This window comes from Myotis davidii, unplaced genomic scaffold, assembly GCF_000327345.1.
Source record: "Myotis davidii unplaced genomic scaffold, ASM32734v1 scaffold292, whole genome shotgun sequence".
Lineage (NCBI taxonomy): Eukaryota > Metazoa > Chordata > Mammalia > Chiroptera > Vespertilionidae > Myotis > Myotis davidii.
Window position 1 is genome coordinate 3,314,887 of NW_006285042.1, and position 25,919 is coordinate 3,340,805.

General features: G+C 39.4%; 1 protein-coding gene across 4 annotated transcripts in view; it reads left to right on the forward strand.

The window, feature by feature from the left end:
* The window catches only part of AIG1 (androgen-induced 1), a 189,386-nt gene extending 163,595 nt beyond the window's left edge, over positions 1 to 25,791 (forward strand). For 2 of the 4 annotated variants that reach the window (XM_006755381.2, XM_015558508.1), the window contains 2 exons: positions 18,386 to 18,549; positions 25,401 to 25,791. In XM_006755381.2, the coding sequence (XP_006755444.1) occupies positions 18,386 to 18,549; positions 25,401 to 25,438 (202 nt within the window). In that variant the 3' untranslated portion in view covers positions 25,439 to 25,791. Of the gene's footprint in view, positions 1 to 18,385; positions 18,550 to 19,142; positions 19,468 to 25,400 lie in introns of those variants that run through there. The other 2 variants (XM_006755380.2, XM_015558509.1) reach the window with 1 other exon arrangement.
* Positions 25,792 to 25,919: the final 128 nt, after the last annotated feature.

Here is a 25,919-nt window from a genome sequence, read left to right on the forward strand (position 1 = left end):
AGCCCCTCGAGTTTGTGATAAAGGACCAACTAGAAATTAAGCATACACTGACTGAAATAAGGAATAATATACAGACTCCCAACAGCAGGCTAGAGGATCGCAAGAATCAAGTCAACGATTTTAAATACAAAGAAGCAAAAAACACCCCACCGGAAAAGCAAAAAGAAAAAAGAATCCAAAAATAGGAAGATAGTGTAAGGAGCCTCTGGGACAACTTCAAGCGTACCAACATCCGAATTATAGGGGTGCCAGAAGAAGAGAGAGCAAGATATTGAAAACCTATTTGATGAAATAATGACAGAAAACTTCCCCCACCTGGTGAAAGAAATAGACTTACAGGTCCAGGAAGCGCAGTGAACCCCAAACAAAAGGAATCCAAAGAGGACCACACCAAGACACATCATAATTAAAATGCCAAGAGCAAAAGACAAAGAGAGAATCTTAAAAGCAGCAAGAGAAAAACAGCTAGTTACCTACAAGGGAGTACCCATACAATTGTCAGCTGATTTCTCAACAGAAACTATGCAGGCCAGAAGGGAGTGGCAAGAAATATTCAAAGTTAAAGAAATTTTTTAAAAAAGAAATATTCAAAGTGATTAGTAGCAAGAACCTACAACCAATATTAGTCTACCCAGCAAAGCTATCATTCAGAATTGAAGGTCAGATAAAGAGCTTCACGGATAAGAAAAAGCTAAAGGAGTTCATCACCACCAAACCAGTATTATATGACTGGTCGGGCTCAGAGCAGGGCCGATTGGGGAGTTGGGGCGCTTCCTGGGCCTCATCCTCCGGAAATTCTGTTTCTTTGTTACTAATGTTGTGCCCCCGCCCCATAACAAAAAAACAGAATTTCCGGAGGATGAGGCCCAGAATAAATAAAAATCAAAAGATTCCCAGGCGATTCTAATGTGCAGCCAAGGTTGAGAACCACTGATCTAGAGCAAGAGAATGGTAAGCAATTGAGATAATATTAAAGAACATAAAGAGAGCTTCCTTGTCTACACTTTTATAAGGGTTAATATAAGTACATCTTCTTTAGACATCACCTCAATCAAAATGTCAGAGAAAATATTCTTAAAATAGAATGCTTAATTGTGACAGTATGTGAGTTTAAAATGCAAGCAGATAAAGTAGGGAGAACATTTTCCCAATTATATATATATATATACCACTATGCTCCATTTAGCTCAATTGTTAGCCATATAAAATGTTTATAATGCTTCTAGCATCAATTTCTCTAATACTGAATTTCAACTTTATTGTCTTTTGTCTCACCTGCTTGATTCATTTAAATTGCCCACTGAACCCAATAGACTTGTTCCTTGCCAAAGTGATATCCTATATGGGAGATGATCTAATTCAAGCAATAAAAACATTTCAAGTAGAGGAAAATCCATTTATTAGCCAAATTATAGCCTCCTCGCTTTCCTGAGTGAGCCTTCAAGTTGTCACTGAGAATATGTAAGCATTTGAAGGCTCAGAGCGTATTCTCTGGTAGACATGGGAGGGATTGTGAGGACATCTTTAAGGTGACCCGAGTCCTGCCCAGTCTCACCTTCAGCAGGTGATTTCCACAGCCTACACTAACTGGGAGGAAAGGAGTGCCTTTCCCAGCACCCAGCAGTGCTGGGATTCTAAAAGGCACAAAGTAAAACTGATTGAAAGTAAACAATTTAAATGTGGAAATATCTGCACCAGAGTTGATTCCCCAAGAGTCAAAAGAAATTTATAGCCAAAAAGACCTTTTGTTTGAGATAACTTGGAAATGGGAAGAGAAATGTGGTCTAAAATACTATGCGTGTTAAACTTTGACTTTATACATTTAAGTAAGCCCATTTCCCTCATAATCTTCAAAGTAAGAGAAGGAGCTGGCTTGGTTATTATTAATAATAGCATTTTGATTCTCCCATAATCAAAGATCTGATTTCATGTTGACTCAGGACAGAGTTCATTAACTCTTTCAAAAAAGTGTTTAGTCCCTACCATGGGTCGGGCATTGTGCTAGGTGCAAGAGGTAAAAGATGTATAAAGCTTCAGCTCTGCCCTCAAGGAGCTAACAGTCTATTGAAGGATAAGAAAAATAAAAAAGCAATAATCACATAGTTGATAAGGGTTATTAGTAATAGGAGAAATAACAGGATTCTGAGAGCCCAGATGAGCATTCCCTAATTCAGACTTACAGGGCCATGAAAGGCTTTCCAGAGGAAGTGACATGGAAGCTGGCCCTTGAAGGGTGAATATGATTAGCTGGATCATATCCAGCTGGAGGCTGGATCAGAATGTTGCAGGCAGAGAAAAAAGATGGCCTCCACGCAAGAGAGAAAATCACAGGCAGTCAAAGAAGTTTAGTGCACCTGGAGCCATCGATATTTTGCTCTCCTCCAATCACTACCATTTTAATTCTGCTGCTCTCCCCATCATGGTTACTTGTATTTTACCTCTCCACAACTTCGTACTTTTAACCAGTTTTCTCTTTGTTTTGTTGGTTGGTTGGTTTGGTTGGTTAGTTGGTTGGTCAATTTGCCCATTTCCTATGATACCTGACTCTCTCCGGCTGCTCCTTCTCAGCCTCCTTGACAGGTGCTATTCGTCTACTGATTTCCTAATGCGTAAATCTTCACAGCAAACTTTCTTACACTGTCTCCCACCCACTTTCCACTTCTTGGCCAGATAGTTTGTTTTAAAATGCAAATCTGGTCATGTCAATCCTCCTACTTAAAACTCTTCAATTGCAGGGTCTTTTTTCCCAATTTGAGGCTTGTTTTTTCTTTCTTGACAGACTTTTATTTTTCCTTATACCATGACGTATCCTTGGACTGCAATATTCTCACATGACAGTAGAAAAACAAGATGTGTAAGTCACCCTTAAAAGCTGAGAATTACATACAAAAATCTTACATAAATTAAAACAATGCATAAATTTACAGGTACAAATAAAATCATTTTGTAACTATAGTGAGTAATTTAGCCCCATGATATCTTGCTGGAAAAATATTGGATAAGAAAGACAATGGAGTCTGAAGGCGAATCCTGTTTTCTAGTTTGCAAGAAACTACAAGAAAGGAGTGGCAATTCATTCATAAATTCATGCCAGCCTCTGGAGAAATCCAGGAATTGTCATTAGTGCTCTATTCAGATCTTATCAGGCCATGGAGGAGTGAACAGCTCACAAGAAACTGTCATGCAGCCAAGGAGCCATCACATTAGACCAAGTCCCTTCCATAAGGATAATACCTTCAGTTTCCTTTTGTCACACAAAGTGCCCAACTAAATATATTAAACTTTAAATCAAAAGTATGTACAGAATTTTATAAAATGTAATATAAAAAATAGTTAACTTGATTACAATGTGAAATAATGCTATTTGCCTGCCTATCAGACAAGGCGTCTTTTTTAAAAGGTGTATTCCAAATGGGTGATCGTGACATAAGATGTCTACTTCTGCCAGGGTAAACTTTTCATAGGAACTAATTTGTATAGAAAGTGCAGTGTATCTGCCAGCGGTCCATTTGAAAGTATTGGCAGCAGTCAACAGACACTAACCTCTTACTAATCCACATTGGCTGTCAAGAGAGTAGCTAGACACCGTACTTGTATTTGAAGCAGTGATCATCTTAATTTTCACCATGGTTGTTTCCAAGACTGTGACATCTCCTCGTTCTAAAGTCAGTAAAACCAGGATACTTGATAATACCATGAGACCAGATGATGCATATAGGTCCTTTCCAATATAAGCATCACATCTTATGGTTGAACTGGAAGCATCCTCATGAATGCCATGATTCCATGCCTAAGGAGGATGGCTAGGAAAAGCTTCTGGATCTAAGACCCTCTTTGAGAGCCTCGCCAGACATTAGGACTTCAGTTCTCCAGGGAGCATAGTTCCTGATTGGCATTTGTGATAGGGTGGCAGCATTTCTCCTTAACATCATGTACAATTTCCTTTCTCACAACCTTTAGCAATATTTTCCAAGTCCTAGCTAGCTGAGTCCATAAATAAGATAACATACAGCAGGTGTAATTATGGTTGTGATTCCTCAGAGATTATTTTTACAGCTTTAAAAATAAGTGAGACCTGGAGTGATTAATTTTTGTCAAAACCTATTTATTTGTATTCCTGAACAAACTCTCCATCAAAGTTAAAAATCTTTCAGACATATTAGCTTATTATTGCTCCCATTTTCTTTCTTTTTTCACATTTAGTGTTCCATTCTTGAATGAAGGCTTCTGACACAAAACTGGAAAGTGGCAAGAGGCTATTCACTCAGGTGGAGACAGGTAGAGAAGACTAGAATACTAGCCAGGATTTCAAATATAACCTAGCATTAGACATAGTCTCTTAATTGACATTGGAGAGAGTGAAAGTACTTTTTCAAAAGAAAGAAAACCACTAGTGATATGCACCCCCATGACTATTAATTTTATTAACTCAATTTTTATTTCTTTTTGTTAACTCTAGTAAAATTTTGACTATGCACACTCCCCAAAATTATTAAATTATGGAAAATCAGGATTTTAATAACATATCAAGTTAGTAAAGATATCAGCTGAACTTGACCAAATAAATTCTTCTTTAAAATATCCAGCTATATAAAATACAGCTACATTTAAAACATTGCATGCTCTAAACCTTTGGATGAATTTTCTTTGAGGAAAGCACTGTGTAGAGGAAGAAAAATCTGACACATACAAATTAAGTGAGTTTGATCTATTGAAATGTAGTAGGCAATGATCCAGATTTTTAGTTTGCTTTTAATAGTTTCTTTCCAAGTGTATGCATCTTTAAACTATGTGGCTTGTTTTTGTAAGAGACAAATAATGGGAGATGGCCTTAAATTGACTCTTGCTTTGCAATCCAAAATATAACTTAATGCAAGTTCCCCTGTGCTTATCTAATAATGAGGTTGGACAAGAATAATGCTGCCTTGGATTGCAATGTTCAAGGCATTCATTAAAGTTAATAATGAGTGTTCTTGCATAGAAGCTGTATGCCTAATGTTGATAAGCCCTTTGTTGTATGGGGTTTGCTTGCATTCAAGTAGCAAGAAGCTCACCACAAAGGCCATCAGGTAGTTTCCATGGTAGCAGTTCTTCCTTTGTTATTCCCATTTGTAACATAGACAGTATCCAAATACTCACTGTGTCACTGCTTAATGAAAAGAAATTGAATATTGGCAATGCCAGTATAGTCAGGAAGCTGGTCTTTGGGTAGGACACTAAGGGAGGGCATGCTGTCTACTCAGGTTTTCTTTCAAACAGCTTTATACCTACTGAGACTAGTGTCCCTTTGATCTTATCACATTGTGTCCAATTAATGACCTTCAGTCGTCTCATATAATTGCTCCAGGGACAAATGGAACTAAGTGATGAATAGAATTATTTCATCAGTGCTGAATCTTACAAAAGACAGGCTTGTGATCATGTACGAGTAAGAGTATAGTATAAAACTATGGAAGGAAAAAAATCTACTTTTCAAGACATGAGGATAACTTTGAGGAATGAAAATAGCTTTGGATTTTTGCTGTGTTCGGGTATGTGTTCATTTTTCCTAGTGACTCAACACCTGGATTTGCTCATTGCCTTTCTTGTCCAAAATAAATACATTCTGATAAGTGTCACTTCCCCTTGGTTGTGAGTTGATTCTTTCAGCTTTATTATGTGGCCTGCCTTGTTCTAACAGAGATCACCAGAGAAGTCAATGGTGTTCAGTCTTTCAAATAAAGAGAACAATTTATTTACCAAGGCTTAGCATCTGTTCTTCTGTTCAGTCCTGCCAAAAGCATTGTTTCTGCCACTTAGAGGAGAGTAAAAACTGTAACTCTTAATTTAATTTACTTTTCTCTTTACCACAGTCTAGGAGATCTGAAAATATTTATGAAGTGGCAGGATTTTAGTGCTTCAGGTTTAGCTGCTTCAATTTGTAAATTTTCCCAGGGCATTGTAAGACTTGCCCTTGTATCTCCATTTCATACCTGCATGCATGTAGGTATGTCAAATTCCCACCAAATATTACACATATTTGTAAATACTTTAAAAAGAAAACTTATATGAGTTGGAGAACATAAGTTAATAAGGAACTGGATATGAATTGGGATAGTGAGGCAGAAATGAACAGGACCCGGGATTAAGATGGAAGACATTTAAAGTTTGAAGCTGTTGGAAAGGAACCGTTCACCTTTCAGGTGGGGTGGATGATAAGGGGAATGTGAGCTTTTCCAATGGACAGACAAGAATGGGATCAGGGCAAGGATAGAAACTCAAGGTCAGTAGAACTAGAAACTCAAGGCAGGGGGACTTGCTCCTCAAGTATAGGGCACACTGTGGAGAACTATGAGTGGGAAGGAGTGGAGGCAGAGCTCCAGGAGCCAGCCTGATAGAATCCTGCTCTGCTTCCAGAAACGGAACAGTGAGACAGACACTCTTCTGGAAGAAGGAAGGCCATCAGTTGTTTCTGCAGTGTGCAAAGCACCACTGCTTTCCCGTTTTAAAAATTAGCAAAAACCAACATTTTTGCCTCTGTTTAATGGATATAAAATTTAAAATGTTACTCTGCATTTTGAATGTAGTCACCAATGTTGAGGTAGAAATACTCTCTACTTTTTGTTCTAAACCATCTTCTTTCTGGACTTACCTTTATTCACTGATTTATTTGTACTGAAAATATATACAGTAATTACTCTGTATTGGCTGTGCTAGCTGATAGAGACTCAAAGATAAATGAAACCAATGATGAAAAGCCAAGAAAAACCTTTGTGTTTCTGGCATGGAGAGTATAAAAGTAACCATTTTGAAATACACCCAGCGCATTCTCAACAATAGAGGCGTTCTTTAAAGGAGAAAAGACTTTACCAAAGCCTGATAGACCCAAAGGAAGGGCAATGACCCAACCCTAGCCCCCTCTAGCTTTCCTTGCTCACAAACCAGGAACACAGGCCCACTAAAAGACTCATATTTAACCATATTATTATAGAGCACATCCCCATCCCACACTTACCACCACATCAACAGGGCTCCAGCATAAAAGTGGATTACAACGGAAAGGGTTACAAGATGCAAACTCTATTTAACAAGGACTTCTTAGGGGAACTCAAAGACAAAGGGGGGAGAAAAACAAGGAAACTAAAGGAACTCGATGATTCTGGCACCTGTGACTATTGCAAACAGTAAGCATAGCCAAGTACAAGGCAGAGTAACACACTAAAGTTCTGTTTCTCTCAATTTCTAATTCCAGAGATATCAGGCCTGACTTTCAACATCAAAATTATAAAGCATGATACTTGTCTCTTTATACTCTTTATAGAGTATAAAGAGACAAGTATCAGAACCAGATAGAGCACAGATTTTGAAATTATTAGATAAGAAATTTAAAATAACTATGGTTGTTATGTTAAGGGCTCTTGTGGTAAAAGTAAACAACATGTAAAAACAGGAATATTATAATCAGAAAGTTAGAAACTCTAAAAACAAATTTTAAAAAAAAAAGGATACAAATCAAAACACTAACAGAAATAAAGAATGCCTTTGATGGGGTCACCAGTAGACTGGACACAGCCAAGGACTGAATCAGTGAGCTTAGCAATATTCAAAGGAACTTCTCAGACTGAACAGCATGAGGGGGGAAAATGAAAAAGATGGAACAGAATATCCAAGAACTGAGGAGCAAGATTAAAAGGTGTAACATACACGAAATTGGAATACCAGAGGAGAAGAGAAAACAGAGCAGAAGAAATACTTGAAGTAATAATGGTCAAGAATTTTCCAAAATTGATGACACCAAACCACAGCTCCAGAGTTAGGAAGTTCAGAGAATATCCAGCAGGATAAGTGCCAACAAATGTACAAATGTCATATTCAAGCTGCAGAATACCAAAGGCAATATCTTGAGAGAAGCCAGCAGGGTGGGAGGAGGTGAAGGCAGGGGAACACTATTTACTTATAGAAGATATTTGAAAGTGAATTTAGATTTATTGTAAATTTGTATTGCAACTCTAAGGAAACACTGTAAAAGCTTGTATTAAGAAGTATAATTGATATTTTTAAGAGAGAAGAGAAAATGGGAAGCATGAAAATACTTAATTAAAACCAGAGAAAATATAAAAGAGGGGAAAGAAAAAAACAAAAATAAGTGCAATAAATAAAAAATACAAACAGGGTAGTAATCAATCTACTTTGTCAATAATCACTTTAAATGTGAATTGTCTAAATATAGCAATTAAAACACAAAGATTATCATGGTATATTTAAAAAACAATACCGAATATGTGTTGCCTTCAAGAATATCACTTTAAATATTAAGACATAGATAGGCTGAGTAAAGGGATAGAGAAAGCTATAACATGCTAATACTAATAAAAATAAAGCTGGTATAGCTAGATTTATTTCAAACAATGCACATTTCAGAACAAATAAAATCATGGCAAACTGGATAGTTTCTCTTTAAGTTTGGGAACAAGGCAAAGATGTCCCCTCTCACCATTCCTATTTAATATTGTATAAGAACTCCTAGTTAGTGCAATCAGACAAGCAAAGAAAGTAAAAGGTATATATAAATTAAGAGGAAAGAATAAAACTGTCTTTGTTCACAGCTGAAATGTAGTCAACCCCAGAGAATTTACAAAAACAATCCTGGAGTTAAGTAGTCACTGTATACAAGGTTAATATGCAAAAATCAATTGCTTTGCTATATATTAGCAATAAACAAATTGTATTTGTAATTAGAAACAATACCATTAACAATAGCACCAAAAAATGAAATACTTAGATATAAATCTAACAAAATGTGTACAAAGTCTACACGAAAAACAATAAACTGATGAAAGAAATAATATGTAAGTAAGTGAATAGACAGTCTATGTTCATGGATAGAAAGACCCAATATTGTTAGGATGTCACTTCTTACCAGCTTGATCTATGAATTTCATACAAGCTTAATCAAAATCTCTGCAAAATATTTTGTGGATATTGGCAAACTGATTCTAAAACTTATGCTGAAAGGCAAAAGACCCAGAATACCCAACTCAATATTGAAGAAGAGAAAATTGGAGAACTGACACTACCTGACTTCAAGACTTACTATAAAGCTTCAGTAATCAAGACACTGTGGTCTTGGCAAAAGAATAGATACAAAGATCAATGGAACAGAACAGAGAGCCCAGAAATAGATTCACATAAATATAATCAACTAATATTTATGGAGGAAAGGTAATAAAATGAAGAAGGGTATCTTTTCAACAAATTATGCTGGAACAATTAGAAATCTATATGAAAAAAAACTGAATTTAGACACAAAATTTACACCTTTCACAAAAAGTAACTCAAAATACATTATAAATCTAAATGTAAAACTCAGTACTATGAACTTCCAGAAGAAAACACAAGAAATTTGGGTTTGGCAGAGCTTTTAGATACAACACAAAAAGCATAAGAACAAAAATACTGAAAATCACCTTGGGCCCCAAAATATCATCTAAATGTATTTGGTGGATAAAAGGGAAAAAAGAGGGGAGAGAACATAACATCTTTCATATTAGAAAATCTTAATATCTAAAAATGATGAATCAAGAAATAGCAATATATGGCGCTAGTCCGTTTGGCTCAGTGGATAGAGGGTCGACCTGTGGACCCAAAGGTCTTGGGTTTGATTCCAGTCAAGGTCACGTACCTGGGTTGCAGACTCCTCCCTGTCCCAGGCCCTGGTTGGTCACATGCAGGAGGCAACCAGTCAATGTGTTTCTCTCATATCTATGTTTCTCTTTGTCTTTCCCTCTCTCTTCCACTCTCTCTAAAAATCAGTGGAAAATTATTCTCAGGGTGAGGATTAACAAAAATTAAGGGAGGGAGGTATGGAAAAAGAAATTTCATATAAAGAGAGAGAATATATGTCTACTTTTAAGAGATATGGGTGTAAAAGTGAGAAGAAACAGCTGAAATTGTTGAAGGTGACTTCCCCTGGAGAGCAGGACAAGGCATGGGAAAGAGAGCAAGAGCTGCAGTTGGGTGGGACAGGAGTTTCTGGGGGGTTTTATGAGCTTTCTAGAACTTTTAGATGGTTTGATTCTGAAAAAAATTAAAATTATATTTAAAAAACAAACATTACAACTCAACTTGGAAAAATAAAGTAATTAACTCAACCATTTCTCCCTTGCATCAGTCAGGGCATAATAAGTGTATCAGCTAATGTCTGTATTACTGTTAGACTGGGAACCCTGTCTCAGGGGCAGAGACCACATCCACTTTATATGCTGCTACATTCATGGTTTGACAATCTTAGGCACTGATATACTTTTGTTGAATGAAAATATAAAAGGAACATTCATCGGTTGCTGAAGCAGCACACAGGACAGTAGTGACAAATAATACAAAGATGCTGAGCACTGCAGGAGCTCAAGAAATGTCTGGAAAGTTTGCTCTGTATTAAAGACGGTTGGCGATTAGAGAGAGGAAGATTGGTAGTCCACGGAGGTAGCAGGATCAAGGAAGATGTCATCATGGCCGGGATAACCAGAACATTGTTTGTAATCCTAAAAATAAGAGTCTGCTAGAAGAAAGAGAAGCACAAAATGTGCTAAAGAAACACTACAGGTCATTTCTGACAAATATAGAAATTATGATTTCTGTTGCGGGATTTAGGATGTTCCTCCCCACCACACCCTCCTTCCAAAACTAGAAGAATGAACACATGGGTTTCTCACCACCAAAGCCAGCCCTGATAAATTGCTTGGGCCATTAGTCCCCCGCTGACTACACTCCCCACTCCCCTCCAGAAAGAACACATGTTCCCTACAATGTTCAGTGTGTCAACCGGATGTTTGGCACCTACTAGTATATGCTTTGAGAAGGTCCAAATGATTAAAGTTAAGCAATACCGGTACGAATTTTATTAAGAGAGATGCGAACTGAATCCTCTCCGGGGAAACATCACCATAAGACCTGTAGAAAGTGGGACTCAAAGGAAACAAATCATAGGGAAACATCACCATAAGACCAGGTAGGCTGTAGAAAGTGGGACTCAAAGGAAACAAATCATTTAAAACCAGTTTAGGCATGTGCCTCCAGGACATGTGTTGGAGGAAAATATTCTGAAGCAAATTATTGGCCTGCATGTGTGGATAAATTACTCTGATATTTATGATTGAGAATCAGGAAGAAAACACATTCCCTCATTACCTCACTACAGGAATTCAGTTTGGGAGGCACGCACAATTTGCCTCTTTCCCCAGGGATGGGTGGAGAGACTTGTAACCTTGAAAACATCTTTGTGTGTGAGAAGTACAGAAAAATATTATATACTTCTGCACTAGGAACAGCAGTGGAAAGGTGTTTTACTTGTTTTGTTTGCGTGTGTGTGTGTGTGTGTGTGTGTGTGTGTGTGTTTATCTAACCTAAACTGATGGTGCCAAGCACTTTACATTAATGGATGAATACATCTTTAAGATAGGCAGTTCATACCCCTTTACGAATGGGGAAACTGAGCTTCAAGAAGTTAAATAATGTCCAAGGTGCTACTAAGTGGATGAACTGAAAGTTGATCCAAAGTATAGATGACAGAGCTACATAGACATAATTTGTGGGACCCAGGTCAAAATAAACATGTGGAGCGCCTTGTTAAAAAATTATTAAGAATTGCAAGACGGTGACAGCCGAGCATTAAACTAAGTGTGGGGCCCTTCTGAGCACAGGGCCACAAGTGACTGCCTGGAATGCACACCCATAAAGCCAGCCTGATAGATAGATACATCCCAAGCTCTGTAAATTTGGATCAGCTTCAATGAGAAAATTAGAAAGTCTTTGATCAATCTTAAATTATGATTATGCCTTAAAAGGTTGCCTTGAGGAATACTCCATTAAACCACAGTAAGTGAAGGATCATATAATTCTCTCTGTAACTTCTAATTCAATCTGTAATTGAGCTAGACCCAGGGGTGGGCAAACTTTTTGACTCGAGGACCACAAGTGGTTCTTAAACTGGACCAGAGGGCCAGAACAAAAGCATGGATGGAGTGTTTGTGTGAACTAATATAAATTCAAAGTAAACATCATTACATAAAAGGGTACGGGCTTTTTTTTTTTTTTTATTTTTTTTTTTTTTTAGTTTTATTCATTTCAAACGGGCTGAATCCAGGCCACGGGCCGTAGTTTGCCCACGGCTGAGAGGATATTTCCACACTGCTTCTGGTGGGACATCTCCATTTGTATTTGCCTGTGAGTTGATGCATTAATTCTCTAGCACTATCACACACACGTCACCAAGAGGAGTTTTCTGAGTGCTGTTTCCACCTAGGCAGACATCCTTTATCATATTCCCTGGGACCTACAGTCTTTGCAGGGGAAACCTTGGTAGCCCCTCTGCACCATAATCTCCTCAAGGGCACGCCTTTGCATCCCCACTGTTGCTTGCCACATCTGGCACAAAGTAGGGGCTCGAGAAATGTCTGTTGAACAAATGAATGAGTACATGAATTCCAGAAAGCTCCAACAGAATTCTAGGTTTTCAAAAATGTAACAGGAACCAGTCTTCATGAAATTAGTACTCAAAAAATGGTCCAAGGGGCCTATAGAATGGCCCTAAAATGGGTGGATTAGATCTAAAGAGAGGGCCAGCTCTAAAAGCAGCATTTGAGCCTAAAGCCAAATGCTCTTGAAAAGTCCTTCAGAAGCATCAGGTTGGTGGTGCCATGGAAGGCACACGGAGACCCACTGGATGAGAAGCTGATGCACATTCCTTATCTCACTCTACCCTAAGGCACACGCTCGTTGCCTGCCAAGGAGCACAGTAAATTCCAGTAGGCTAAAGGCATAAATGATGTGATTATTTCGTAAGAGGTAAGTCAGTGCCTTCTCTGAAGGAAGTGTTTATTACTTTACCCCTGCAGCCCTGCAGTGGTTTTCCTCTCCTCTGAGGAAAATTTAAAACTTCACCAAAACTGACTTATCTTGCATCTTGCAACATTTCTGTATTTCACACATTTTCCATCATGAGCATGAATTACTTTTAGCGTCAGTGGGGAGAAAGAGAAATTTACATAGAGATTTTATGTGTAGGTTATTTTTGGTTCTGAGCACATTAAAAGCCATCCAGAGCCCTGTTCCTACCCATCATATCCTAGTCTTCAGAGCATTAGAGGAGCCTGGCCTACAAGCTAAGAGTTGTGCTGCTGAAGTACGTCTCCCTATACTGAACCTACTGAACCTCCTTGGGCTTCAGTGTCCTCATCTATATGATGGTATGGCTCTAATACCTCCCCCAAAGCATTGCTCATAAAATATTTACAACAGTGCCTGTCACTAAGAATTCAGTATCACTAGCTATTAGCTGTTACTGCATTGAATCTGTGTTCTTTGTGGCTTCTGACCTAATGGCCTAACTGCCAAATAGCCTCACTCCTTACCAAAATGTGATGATAAAAGCAAGTTTAAAATCTTCTTTGAAATAAACTAATCTGTCCGGCCAGCATGGCTCAGTGGTTGAGCCTCGACCTATGAACCAGGAGGTGGTGGTCCAATTCCCAGTCAGGGCACATGCCTGAGTTGTGGGCTCCGTCCCCAGTAGGGAGCCTGCAGGAGGCAGACAATCGATGATTCTCTCTCATCAGTGATATTTCTATGTCCCTCTCCCTCTCCCTTCCTCTCTGAAATTAATTTAAAAAATATATATTTTAAAATAAAATAATCCTGAGAACTGACAGGTCATCAGTAGTAAAATGGGTATGTGTGTCTATCTAGGATATATAAGGGTGACAGAGCCAGAAAAGGGAGGGATGCTATGTCTCCCTCACTACAGCTCCTTGATGGCTCCAGTGACCTCCACAACTTATGAACTGTGTGATGGGATGACATTTGGCCATATGGTGTAAGGAGCTACGGAGCTTAACCAGGTCAATTTGTCTTTACTTATCTATTTATCATTTATATCCATTCAGCAACCAAAGTAGATTTGTATGATACATATAACACTTGAAATCAGAAAAAATATATTTGTATGTGCAAAGTACGTTTTCTAATTATTCTCAATTCTCAATGTTACAGTGTTAATAAACGTGGTCTACTCTACCCTTGAACCACTTGTTCATTGGCATAAGACGCCACATTTTTCTGTCTTCCTATCATGTCACTAGCCCACATTTTTTTGTTTCCTTGTAAGCCTCATCCTCCTCAAACTATCCCTTAAATCTTGATTTTTTTTAGGGCTCCCTCATGGACTCACTTTCTACTTACCTTATATTCTACCTGGATGATTTCAATCTGTTTTGGTAGCTTCCGCCACCATCTTTTTTCCAACACACGCAATATATATTGCCACAGTAGTCCTTTTTCTACAGTTCAAACCCAGGTAACTGCCTTCAGAATATCTCCCCTTGGATATCTTACAGATACTTCAAACCCAACATGTCCAAACTGAACTCATCATCCCCTCAAACCAGCTGCCTTACAAAGCATTCCCTGTCTCAGGAAATGGCAGCATTCCCCACCCACTTAATCAAGCTAGGAATCTATGATTAATCCTTAACTCATCTCAGTTCCCTAACTGCCTAAGTCCAATCAGTCACTAAGTTCTAATTCTATTTCCAAAATCAGTGCCTTTCAAATTTATTTTACTGTGAATAAAAAAATATATAAAACTTCTTTTGCAACATGACCCAGCCAGCATGCAGGTGCATGTGTGTGTACACACACATACACACAAGTGAAACAGAAATCTCACAAAACCATTTTATCATCATTATATTCAAGTCCTTCTGATATTTTTTATTATTTTCTTCCATTTTTTTCTTACTATTCTTACTTTTCCTACTATTATTACTTTTTTATATTCTTACTTTTTTTAAGTGCTAGTAACCTGTGGGTTACTGGCCAGTGTTTAACAGCCAGCTTTCCTGGAAGTGAGGGAAGGAGAACCCAAGCACAGCATTTGACAGCCCTTGGTGTAAGAACTCCCACTGTGGCTGAATTTAAGCTGCCAACCAACCAGCTTGCAACCATCCTTCCTAGAGATGCAGTAACCCACTCTCCTGACCATGTGATCTGTTTCACATTTATTCAGTACCCCTCAAAGACTTCTTGATGTCCATACCAGGATAGAGTCTGCAGTTCTTACCATGTTTTAAAAAGTCACCCACAGTGGAGTGTCTGCTTGCCCCTCATGCCCTCTCTCCCTTGAACTCAACAAAACATTTTCTTCCTGATATCTGGAGCTCTCCCTTGTTTTCAGGTCTTTTGACATACAATTCCATTTGGCTAGAAAGTTCTTGTCTCCCATCTTTGTTCAATTAAGTCTTACTCCTCCTATCACAGCTTAAACGTAACTTGATTCATTTATTCTTTCTCCTACTATGTGACAGGCATTGTGGTAAGTATTAAAAATACAATAAGATATTTAGATACTATAAAGGAGGAGAAATATTATTCAAGTAAATATGTCATTCAAATTTAAGTACTAATAAAAAGAATAGCTTTAATATAAAAGAGATTTATGGTTCTGAAAGAGTTTGTAAAATCTGTTCTAATATAATAGGTCAGAGAAAATTTTCTAACTGATGACTGATTCGTTGTAATAGTTGAACTAAAATATAAAGGAGAACTATAATTTAATGAGTCTAAGGGTAAGGTAACTAACAGCATAGACAGAAAAAAAAATGGAGCAAGTGAAAATCCACATGGCAGGAAGGAACATGGCAAAATCAAGAAACCAAATGAAAGCCAGTGTAACAAAAGCAAGGTATGATATGGGGGGATGAAACAGGCAGAAGCCATTCTATGAAGGGCGCTCTAGACTTTGTTAAAAATGTGGGTCTTTAATAAAAAAAGCAATGGGAGGCCATTGACATGTTTGAAAGGACATAATGTGTTCAGATTTCTGGTTTTAAAACTGGCAGATGTGAGGATGAATGGGAAGGAGACAAAAGTAGATATGGTGGAGGACAGATTAGAAACTATGACAGTACTCTAGACAGAGATGGATGATTGTAATACAAGTTATGATACTGGTGATGGAGATGGTAAACAATAAACATATTGGAGAGATGTGTGAGGTAACCTTGACAAGACAAAGTTATGGATTGAAAATGTGTGATGAAAGAGAGGGAAATAACAAGATGACTCCTGGGTTTGGGTTGCAAAACTAAATGGAGGTAGTACCATTCAGAGAGATAAAGGATAAGGAACAACTGAGGAGGACCAGGTTTGAGGAAAACAAGCATGACATAGGCTTCAGATATATCAAGGCAAGGGTATCTTTATGATGTGCAAAATGAGACGTGATAATGATTGTTGGAACAGAGGAGGGATCTGGATAGGGACATAAATTTTTGAAATTTATGTGAATAGGTAGAAGACATGAAGCAGTGCCATGAAAAAGCTCATCATCTGAGAATGCATACTATAAGAAGGTTTTAAAACCAAACCTTAAGGAAATTCTGCATTTAATGGTTTGGTAGTGAAGGGTGAACTTACAAAAAGATCCAAGGAGAACAGCGCCAGAGATAGGAAGAGAACCAGAGAACCTGATGACAGAGGGCCAGTGTGTTTTTTGTTTGGGGGGTTTTTTGTTGTTGTTGTTGTTAATCCTCACCCAAGGATATTTTTCCATTGGTTTTTAGAAACAGTAGGAGAGAGAGGGAAAGACAGAAAGAAACATCCATGTGAGAGAAACACATCAATTGGTTGCCTCCTGCACTGGCCCCAACCCCAAGGCCTGGGCCAGGTAGGAGCCTGCAACCAAGGTACATGCCCTTGTCTGGAATTGAACCAAAGACACTTTGGTCCACTGGCTGACACTGGAGAAGTTTGCTTTTGAAGAGAAAGAGAGATAGCAGTATTTGTGAAGTTGATGGGAAATTTTTTGTTGTGCTTTACATATTTATCAGTTATGGAAAAAAATGATTTGAAAGGAAATTGAGTACATAAGAGAAAGAAACACTGATGGTAAGTGCAAGGTTCCCCCCAAAAGCAGGAAATTATCTCTGAGCATCCAGGACATCCTACACTTAAACTTTTCTTAATCCTGACTATACTAGTTATTTCCTTTTTATTATCTGTATTCCTCATTAGATGGTACTGCATGAGGACAAAAATTACCTTTGTCTCATTTACTTCTGTATCCCTAGTGTGTATCACAGCACTCAGATAGGAGGCATTAATAAATGTCAATTTTAATTGCTCGTTAAAGTGAATGACACTGGAGCTACATTTAATAAAATAGACCATCCCAGAAGTCTTGTGATACTATAACATGTGTATATGTATGTATGCACACACACACAAACACGCACAATGGTTATCATTTTTTTAGGCTACAATTAAAACTGGTATCATTATATTAAGCAGAAGCTATTTGGGCATTAAGACAAACTGGCCTTAGATTGAGATAGAAATTGAAAGTCAACCGAGAACCAAGAAGTCTCCAGAAATAGATGAGCAAGTCCATGAGTCATTTTGTGCAGAAAATTGAGCCTTGATTATATCAAGGAAACAAATGGTGAAAGCACATCCTGTTGGGACATGTGGATGCATCATTCACACCAATCCAGGTGAAACCCCACATAACAGGACTTCTGCATCTGAGATGGCTTGAGGACCTAGTAAGTCAAGAAAACTTTTTAAAAAGAAAACCTTCATCGTTCTCTAGCCGATTTGGCTCAGTGGATAGAGCGTCGGCCTGCAGACTGAAGGGTTCCGGGCTCGATTCCAGTCAAGGGCACCCGCCCAGGTTGTCGCCTCGATCCCCAGTAGGGGGCGTGCAGGAGGCAGCTGATCAATGATTCTCATCATTGATGTTTGATCTCTCTCCCTCTCCCTTCCTCTCTGAAATCAATAAATATATATGTATTTTTAAAAATAGATGGGATGTGGTTATGTAAAGAAGAGATTAAGAAGATTGTACAATAGTACTTAGACAAACAACAGTTTCAAATCCCTGACTAGAACCCTTCAAGAGTCAGAAAAGAGAAGGAGGAACTGAGGAACTGCCAAATTGGAGGAGAGTAAGGACTCGTGACCACCAAATGCAGCAGATAAAGGACATTAATGGGAAACAGAAATTCCAAATAAAATCTGTCATTCAGCTAGTAGTATTGTGTACCAAGGTTCACTGCTACGTTTTACCATGGTGATACAAGATGTTACCGTGCAGGGAAGTTGAGCTGGAGCTCTCTATACCATCTTTGCTACCCCTCTGTGAGTTTAAAATTAGTTCTGCGTGAAAAAAAATAAAAGAAAATAAATTACAACAATGTTTCCAGTAGTTCCTGAGTCTCGGAAGCAAAGCTGTGACTGGCATTGCTGAAGCATGGTTGGAATGGGGGAAGGGGTCCTGTTGGTAATATCAGCAACTTTGAAATCTGACATGAGAGTAAATCCTGTCTATGTCTCCATTGCAATTCCATTGCAGGGTGTGTTGGGTGCATCATGTGACCGGGATGTGGGCGTACCCCTTCCTGGAACACATTGGCCCGGGAGCCAGAGTCATCTTCTTTGGGTCTACAACCATCTTTATGAACTTTTTGTACCTGCTGGGAGAAGCCCTGAACAGCTATATCTGGGATACACAGAGAAGTAAGTATTGTTTAGGGGAGCATAAAACAAGAGAATTTCAGTCTTGAAAAGTGTGCGCAGAGACCGAAGGAAAATTCTGCTGTAGCATGGGATCACTTAGGAAGAGTTCCTTTTTTGTAATAACAATGTTAATTTAAGAGCTCCTGGCATTTACCTGAAAGGTTCATTACTCACTTTGTCTTATTAGCTAGTAAAATATCTAAATCTAAGAGGAAAGAAGCACATCTATAAATCTTATAGTGAAAAATGGAGTGTTAACAGGAAAAAATTTAGGGAGTTCACTCTGGTTAGTAAGTACTGCCTTAGCTAAAGGACCCCGACGAAATAGATAAATTATTAAATGTAACAGGTCTCGATGGAAGCCACCCAGATCTCCACTTCTCACATCATCCTTCCCATGGGTGCAGTAGCCTCAGAGACATCTCACCACCATTCTGCTAGACATCGAGCAGCACAGAAGGCCCAGGCCACATGGTTCACCAGTGATTGTCATGTTCAAGGGCAAAGTAGTCCGGGCACTGAAGGGTAACACTTCATTGCTGCAAAAAGTTTTTTAACCTACGATTTGATTTGTCTTTTGTTTCTATTTATAGCAGGGCCTCCATCTTGGCAAGCACGTAATCTTACCCAAGCTGTGCAAAACCTGTCCACAGTGTATGTAAAATAACATAAGAATGGGAAGGTGAAAAAAAGCAGCAACACGGATATGTAGTGACTTGAGCCCTCACGATAATCCATCCAAAGACAAGATGACTTGGGGATTTTAGAGAGCTCTGGGCATCTCCTCTGAAATAATCACAACATTCTAGGCCTTGCCAGAAACTGATCTCTGTTCCACAGACATTGAGTACCCTACTTTGTGCCAGACACTATGCCAGGAACGTGACCTAATTAGACAAATAAAACAGTCATTGCATGGTTGTCGAATTGGACTTCTTTTGTGTGTGGGTCTTCTAAGATAGTTTGTGTCAAAGTGTTAGCCAATGTTAAATGGCCCAGAGGAACTTGAGGGTTTCTTTTCTCAGCAGCTGGCTTGATTTTAATAAGTGGTCTATTAGAAAAAGTATCAAAATTTTTATTCAGCTCAGGCCACGGCTTGAGGGACCAGAAATTAATCTTTCCATAATTTTCCTTTCTGTTCAATGGGAATAGTAATCTTCCTCTACTAATTAACTTATAAAAGTATTTAGCTAACTTTCAAAATATATTAAAAATAAAATGTAGCCTGGCCGGTGTGGCTCAGTGATTGAGTGTCGATTTATGAACCAGAAGGTCACAGTTTGATTCCCGGTCAGGGCACATACCTGGGTTGTGGGCTCGATCCCCAGCAAGAGGCATGCAGGACGCAACCGATCAAAGATTCTTTCTCATCATCGATGTTTCTATCTTTCTCTCTCTCTCTCTCTCTCTCTCTCTCTCTCTGTCTCCCTTCTTCTCTGAAATCATTAAAGATACATTTTTTAAATAACATAATAAAATGTAAACAGTCTTAAGTTTTGTGAGAAAGGCCATAATTCAATTTAAGCTAGTACTGTATGTCCAATATATAGTATATGATGGGCTTATCCTATTGGTCATTTGCCATTGTTCTACTATTTCTAAGAGAAAATGGCCTGAAAAGAGAGAAAAAAATCCAATCTATATTAATATAATACTACATTTTAGCAGCTTTGAGTGAGAAGTTAAAAATGAATAGGGCAACTAAGGATTTGTTGAATCACCTGTTCAATTTAATTTGTGCCATTCTCTTCAGCAACTTGAGTTAAAGATGACTAACATTTTGTAACTCATGTCAAGTATAGGGATTAATTTTATCTGCATGGGACCATCTAGATAATTCCATGGGGACAGATGTTTTATGCCAACTGGCCATCTTTTTCGTATCTGAGAGGGATCACAAACTGATGACCTCCTCCAAATCTTACCTGCCAAAAAGCTTTTTTAGGCCTACATAGTGGGACTTTTGTTTGGAACCAACATTTCAAAATTGGTAGATTTCACATCAAGGTCACATTTTTTATCTTCTCAAATATATTAAGACCTGGCAACACTGAGCCCACTGTTCTCTTCTGGCAACAATGGTTTGGACTTGAGTATCAGTTGCCTACTTTAGATGTCTGTTTAATTTTGCCTAATCCTCACTGGCCACTTTGCTGTCACATTAGCCGCCTGGTTCGGTAAGTAGATGAATCTGAAACTGCCAGTTAAAAGAAGTGTGTCCTATGTGTGTTTGTGTGCATATTGTTAGGATGAACTGAATCCAATCAAGTACAGTATTAAAATTCTGAGTACGTTTACTTACACCCCAAATAAAATTCCCCCAAGAAGCAGGAATACCACATTTCAGCTCCTTTCCTTTTATCCATAATGAATTTTAATGGCTCACTTGGTTACGCTATGTTATCCTCAACTACAAGATAAAATCACATTATTATAGAATCTTAAAACTAAAAAGATTAGAAAATCATCCTAGCCACCCCTTACCTTTTATAAAGAGTCAACTGAGGCCCATAAACCTTAAGTAACCCACCAAAAAAGGTGGGTGCAGAGCCACCTCCTTCTGACGGATGTCCAATCCAGTGTTATTTCTAGTGAACCAAAAGAATGTCACCATTGGAAAATCAGACACATGAGAGTTCAGGAAGTTCTCTCAGAACCATGGACCTAGATTATGCTAAATTTATAGGTAATCATTTACTCTTTTGAAAAGAAAGGAACTCCATGTGGCTTTGGGGATATTGTATTAGTTTGCTAGGGCTGCTACAATGAAGTACCACAAACTGGAAGACTTTAAACAATAGAAATGTCATGGCTCACAATTCTGGGTGCCTGAAGTCCAAAATCATGGTATTGGAGGGTTGGTTCCTCCTGAGGACTATGAGGGAACTAATGCCCCAGGTCTCTCTACTTGGCTTGTTGGTGGCCATTTCATGTTCACATGGAGTTCTCACTTATGTGTGAAGCTGTCTCCAAATTTATTTTTATACAGACATCAGTCATATTTGATTAGGGCCCACACCGGTGACTTCATTATAACTTGGTAAAGAGCCAAACACTGTCACATTCTAAAGTACTGGGAGTTAGTTTGGAGAGATCCAATTAGCCCATAACATTCTGCCTTCAGCCTCCCCCCATATTCATGTCCTTTATTCACACAAAATGCATTCCCAATAGCCCCCCAAGCCTTTCCAGACTCAACTCTCAAGTCCTAAATCTCACCTTAAATATTATCTAAATCACACAAGAGTAAAACTGAGGGAATGATTCATCCTGAAGCAAAATTGCAAAATTGCTCCCCAGTTATGAACCTGTGAAACCAGACAGAAAGTTAGCTTCCAAAATGCAATGGCTGGACAAGCATAGAATATACACTTTCTTTCCAAAAGAAAGAAATCACAGGGTAAAACGTCATGGTTCCCAGCCAAGTCAAAAAGCTGGCAGGGCAAACTCCATGCGATTTGAAGGCTTGAGAATAATCCTCTTTGGCTGAATGTTCTGTCCTCGGGACTCACCAGGCTGTGGCCCTTCATCCTTGGCCCTGGGCAGCAGCCCTACCCTCTGGAGCCAAGAAGGATCCAGCCCATCAAATGCCTTTGGAGTCGTTCTTCCTGCATTGCATCCTGCCCGTTCATCTATGCTGGCAGTGTTTCTGCTGGTACAAAATTTTCAAAACCCCTTTGGCCTCCCATGTAATCCATGGGGGTCCAAACCATCAGGCAGAGGGTCCCCCACAGGTCTTTCCAGGCTGAGATGATTAATTGGATCCACAGGTCATCTGCCTAATCTCTTTAGCAATCGGTTGTCCAGCCACATCCTTGGCCTGCTCTCACACTCCAAGGTCCTGGGGATTAGGAAGGGCTTCAACTGATGACTTTGGTGGGGGACACAATTCAACCTACAACAGCTGAAATATTTCTGTACTTTAAGAATATTTCAATTCCGCCCTAGCTGGTTTGGCTCAGCGGATAAAGTGTCAACCTGCGGACTGAAGCGTCCTGAGTTTGATTCCAGTCAAGGGTACATGCCCTGGTTGCAGGCTCAATACCCAGCAAGGGGCAGTCGATCAATGATTCTCTCTCATCATTGATGTTTCTATCCCTCTCTCTCCCTCTCTTTTCCTCTCTGAAATCAATAAAAATATATTTTTTAAAGAATATTTCTATTCCAATGGGTAAGTCTTATAAAAGTCAAACTTCATGCAACCAGAAATGAAAGTGTCTAAGGGAGAAAGGTTTAGGTGAGGACAGAGAAAGCAGACCAAAGGACAAAGGAGGCCAGAGCCAGGCCTATGTGACAGAAACATCTACCTTTCTTCTCTCCCAGCTGCCCATCTAGCTCATGTCCCACCCAGGCCCAGCCAGGCTTGCAGTGTCCCAGCACTGCCCTTTGGTTGATCCCCTCTCCCAGTCTGGGGGAATCACAGGTGACTGAGTCTCTCAGTGTCAATCAGCTCTTCCTCTGTGTTTCTGAAAGCACCTCCTGCCTCAGCTCTGTGACAGGTTTCTTTCAACTATTTGTGTGGAAATTATACCACTGGTTCTTCCAAATATTATTTACAGCTGTCTAATTTTTCCCTCTACCTCCAGGCTGCCAAACGAAAGTAGGTGGGGAGTCGTTTTCCCTGTCTGGGTCAGTGAACACCCCCTGTTCTCCACCCCTGCTTTTGAAGATTCCACTCTTGCTGCCAAGTCAACCCATCTGCAGGAAAACACTTAGGAGGAAACAGACTTGAAAATGAAAAGCAAGCAGTTAGCTCCTGACAGTTTCTCCACAGGGATGAAGTGGGAACCCAAGTCATGTGTGGTGTTTGAATGGAATCTGTGTAGTGTTTTTCTGCCTTTGCCTTGGTTACCCAACAACTAAGCCATTGCCTGCTCACCCCACAACCCTACTCCTCCTCCCTTCAGATGTCCGGACTCCTGGATTTGAAGTTTTCCTTAATATGATTCTGAAAATTACTTTGGAAAAAGCGGTACAGATCCCTGCCAGTTCCTTAGTCATGAAAACCAAACCTAAAAGAATATCTAAGGACACCTGTTCAGAGCATGTTATCCACATTGTACTGGTACCACCCTGAACCCACAAAACACATACTAGGAGCCAGGGTGGGGGTTCTTTCCTAATGAAGCCCTATCATGGTGACCCTCTGCAGCTAGGCTTACGATTTTTTATATTGGAAGTTCCATATTTTGTTCTGCTTTCCCTCTAGGCCAGCCGGCTGAGACCTCCTCTATGTTTACTGTTTATTAATTGATTCAGTAAAGATGAACTGTGCCCCTACTAGGAGGCAGACACTGTGTTATGTTCTAGGAATATAATCTGGAATGAAGCAGGTAAAGGCTCTGCCCTCAGAGAGCTTGCAGGTTATGAAAGAATACCGACAGACCCTCCAAGGCAACGGGTGGGGTTATTTTGTTCCAGCAAAAATTCTCTGAGAATTTAGTATCAGAAGAAAAATCTTTATCTAGAAAATAAGTGGGAAGCATTTGCCAGGGTTAACTTTGATTCATAAGAATGACTTGAACATTTTCATCTCTAGGAAAATGAAACACCATTAGCTATTTACCATATAGGCAATAGACAGAGATCTTACCAGTCCAGTCCATATGAGTCTCAGGAAGAAAAACAGTCTAGCAGCAATAAAGAGGAAGGATCTCTTACCCTTTGAGACAGCATGGAGAGACCTGGACAGTATTACGCTAAGTGAAATAAGCCAGTCAGAGAAAGACAAGTATCACATGATCTCATTCATATGTAAAATCTAATGAACAAAATAAACTGAGGAACAAAATAGACCCAGAGACGTAGAAGCATAGAACAGACTGTCCAATCTCAGAGGGAAGGTGGGGGAGTGTGGGTGGGTGGGAGGAGATCAACCAAAGAACTTGTATGCAAATATGCACAACCCTCAGATACAGACAATAGGGTGGTGAAGGCCTAGGGCAGGGATGGGCTAGAAGAGTTCAAGGGGGGAGGGGGGGCATATGTAATACTTCAAACAATAAATATTTTTTAAATAAAAATAAAAAAATTGCCGAAACCGGTTTGGCTCAGTGGATAGAGCGTCAGCCTGCGGACTGAAAGGTCCCAGGTTCGATTCCGGTCAAGGGCATGTACCTTGGTTGCGGGCACATCCCCAGTGGGGAGTGTGCAGGAGGCAGCTGGTCGATGTTTCTCTCTCATCGATGTTTCTAACTCTCTATCTCTCTCTCCTTTCCTCTCTGTAAAAACTCAATAAAATATATTTTAAAAAAAATAAATAAAAATAAAAATAAAAAAATTAAAAGAGAAAAAACTGTCTCTGAGGCTTGGGTTGAAGAGAGGGAGAACTTTAGTTTAAGTACAGATGGGTATGAAAATAAACAGTTCCTGTGGCTGATAAGCTCTCAATGGGCTTAGAAATGTATATATTGCTTGACTCTAATCCACCGAGAGTCCTTGTCTTGGGCAGGAACAGGAATAAAATCAAAATGAAGAAGGTCTATTTGAAACTATCAGCAGCACCTCCCATCGCTACAAGCTCCTTACAAAGCAGTCTGGTTGGGGTTTCTGAGCAAACTCCATGAGTCAAGAACTAACTTGAGTCCCTCACTCCCAGAAGCCACAAGGACTGGGTGTGTCCCGGAGATGTTTTGTCTTGATTTGAGGGAAAGGGGTGGGGAGAGAGGTCACTGAGAAAGTTTCTGAAGAAAGCAGTAAATGACTTTCCTTCTCAGCTGGAGAAAAGGGGTGAGTGCAGGAGGGTGGACGAGAAATGGAGAGAGGAGAGGTGTGGTTTTTTAAAAGCAGTTTGGCAAAGCTGCTCACAGTTTAATCTGATGTTCACATAAAGTACTTGGCCTATCTTTTAGGTATGGAAGAAGAGAAAGAGAAGCCTAAATTGGAATGAGATCGAAGTGTACAAGGAAGAGCTGGACTGAGCTGCCATGAAGACTCGTTATCCCCATTTCCCCTGGGGCACTGAGAGTACAGGAGAGGAAGCCTCACAGAACTTAGACCTCGGTGGAATGTACCCCACCTCCCAGCCCAAGGGAGGACACCTTTTATAGAGAAATAAACTATATGAGAATAGAATACAGTTGTTTCCAAAATAACTCCTCTTTGTTTGTTAAAGAGCTCGTTCCAAGTTCATGATTGATGATAACATTTTCCCCCCTCTTCTAGTTTCTAAAACTAAAACTGCTCATTGGATTTTAATCTGTGCAATGGTAATACCATTAAGAATAAAATTCTGTTGTGTTTCTTGTTGAGAAATTTATGAAAATCAAAGAAGCAGATGTAGAGCAAGGCATTCATGTATGTGCCCTACAGGTGGCTGGAGAAAGGAACCGCGGCCCCGTCAGTCTGGAGGAAATGGGGGGGAGGACCCC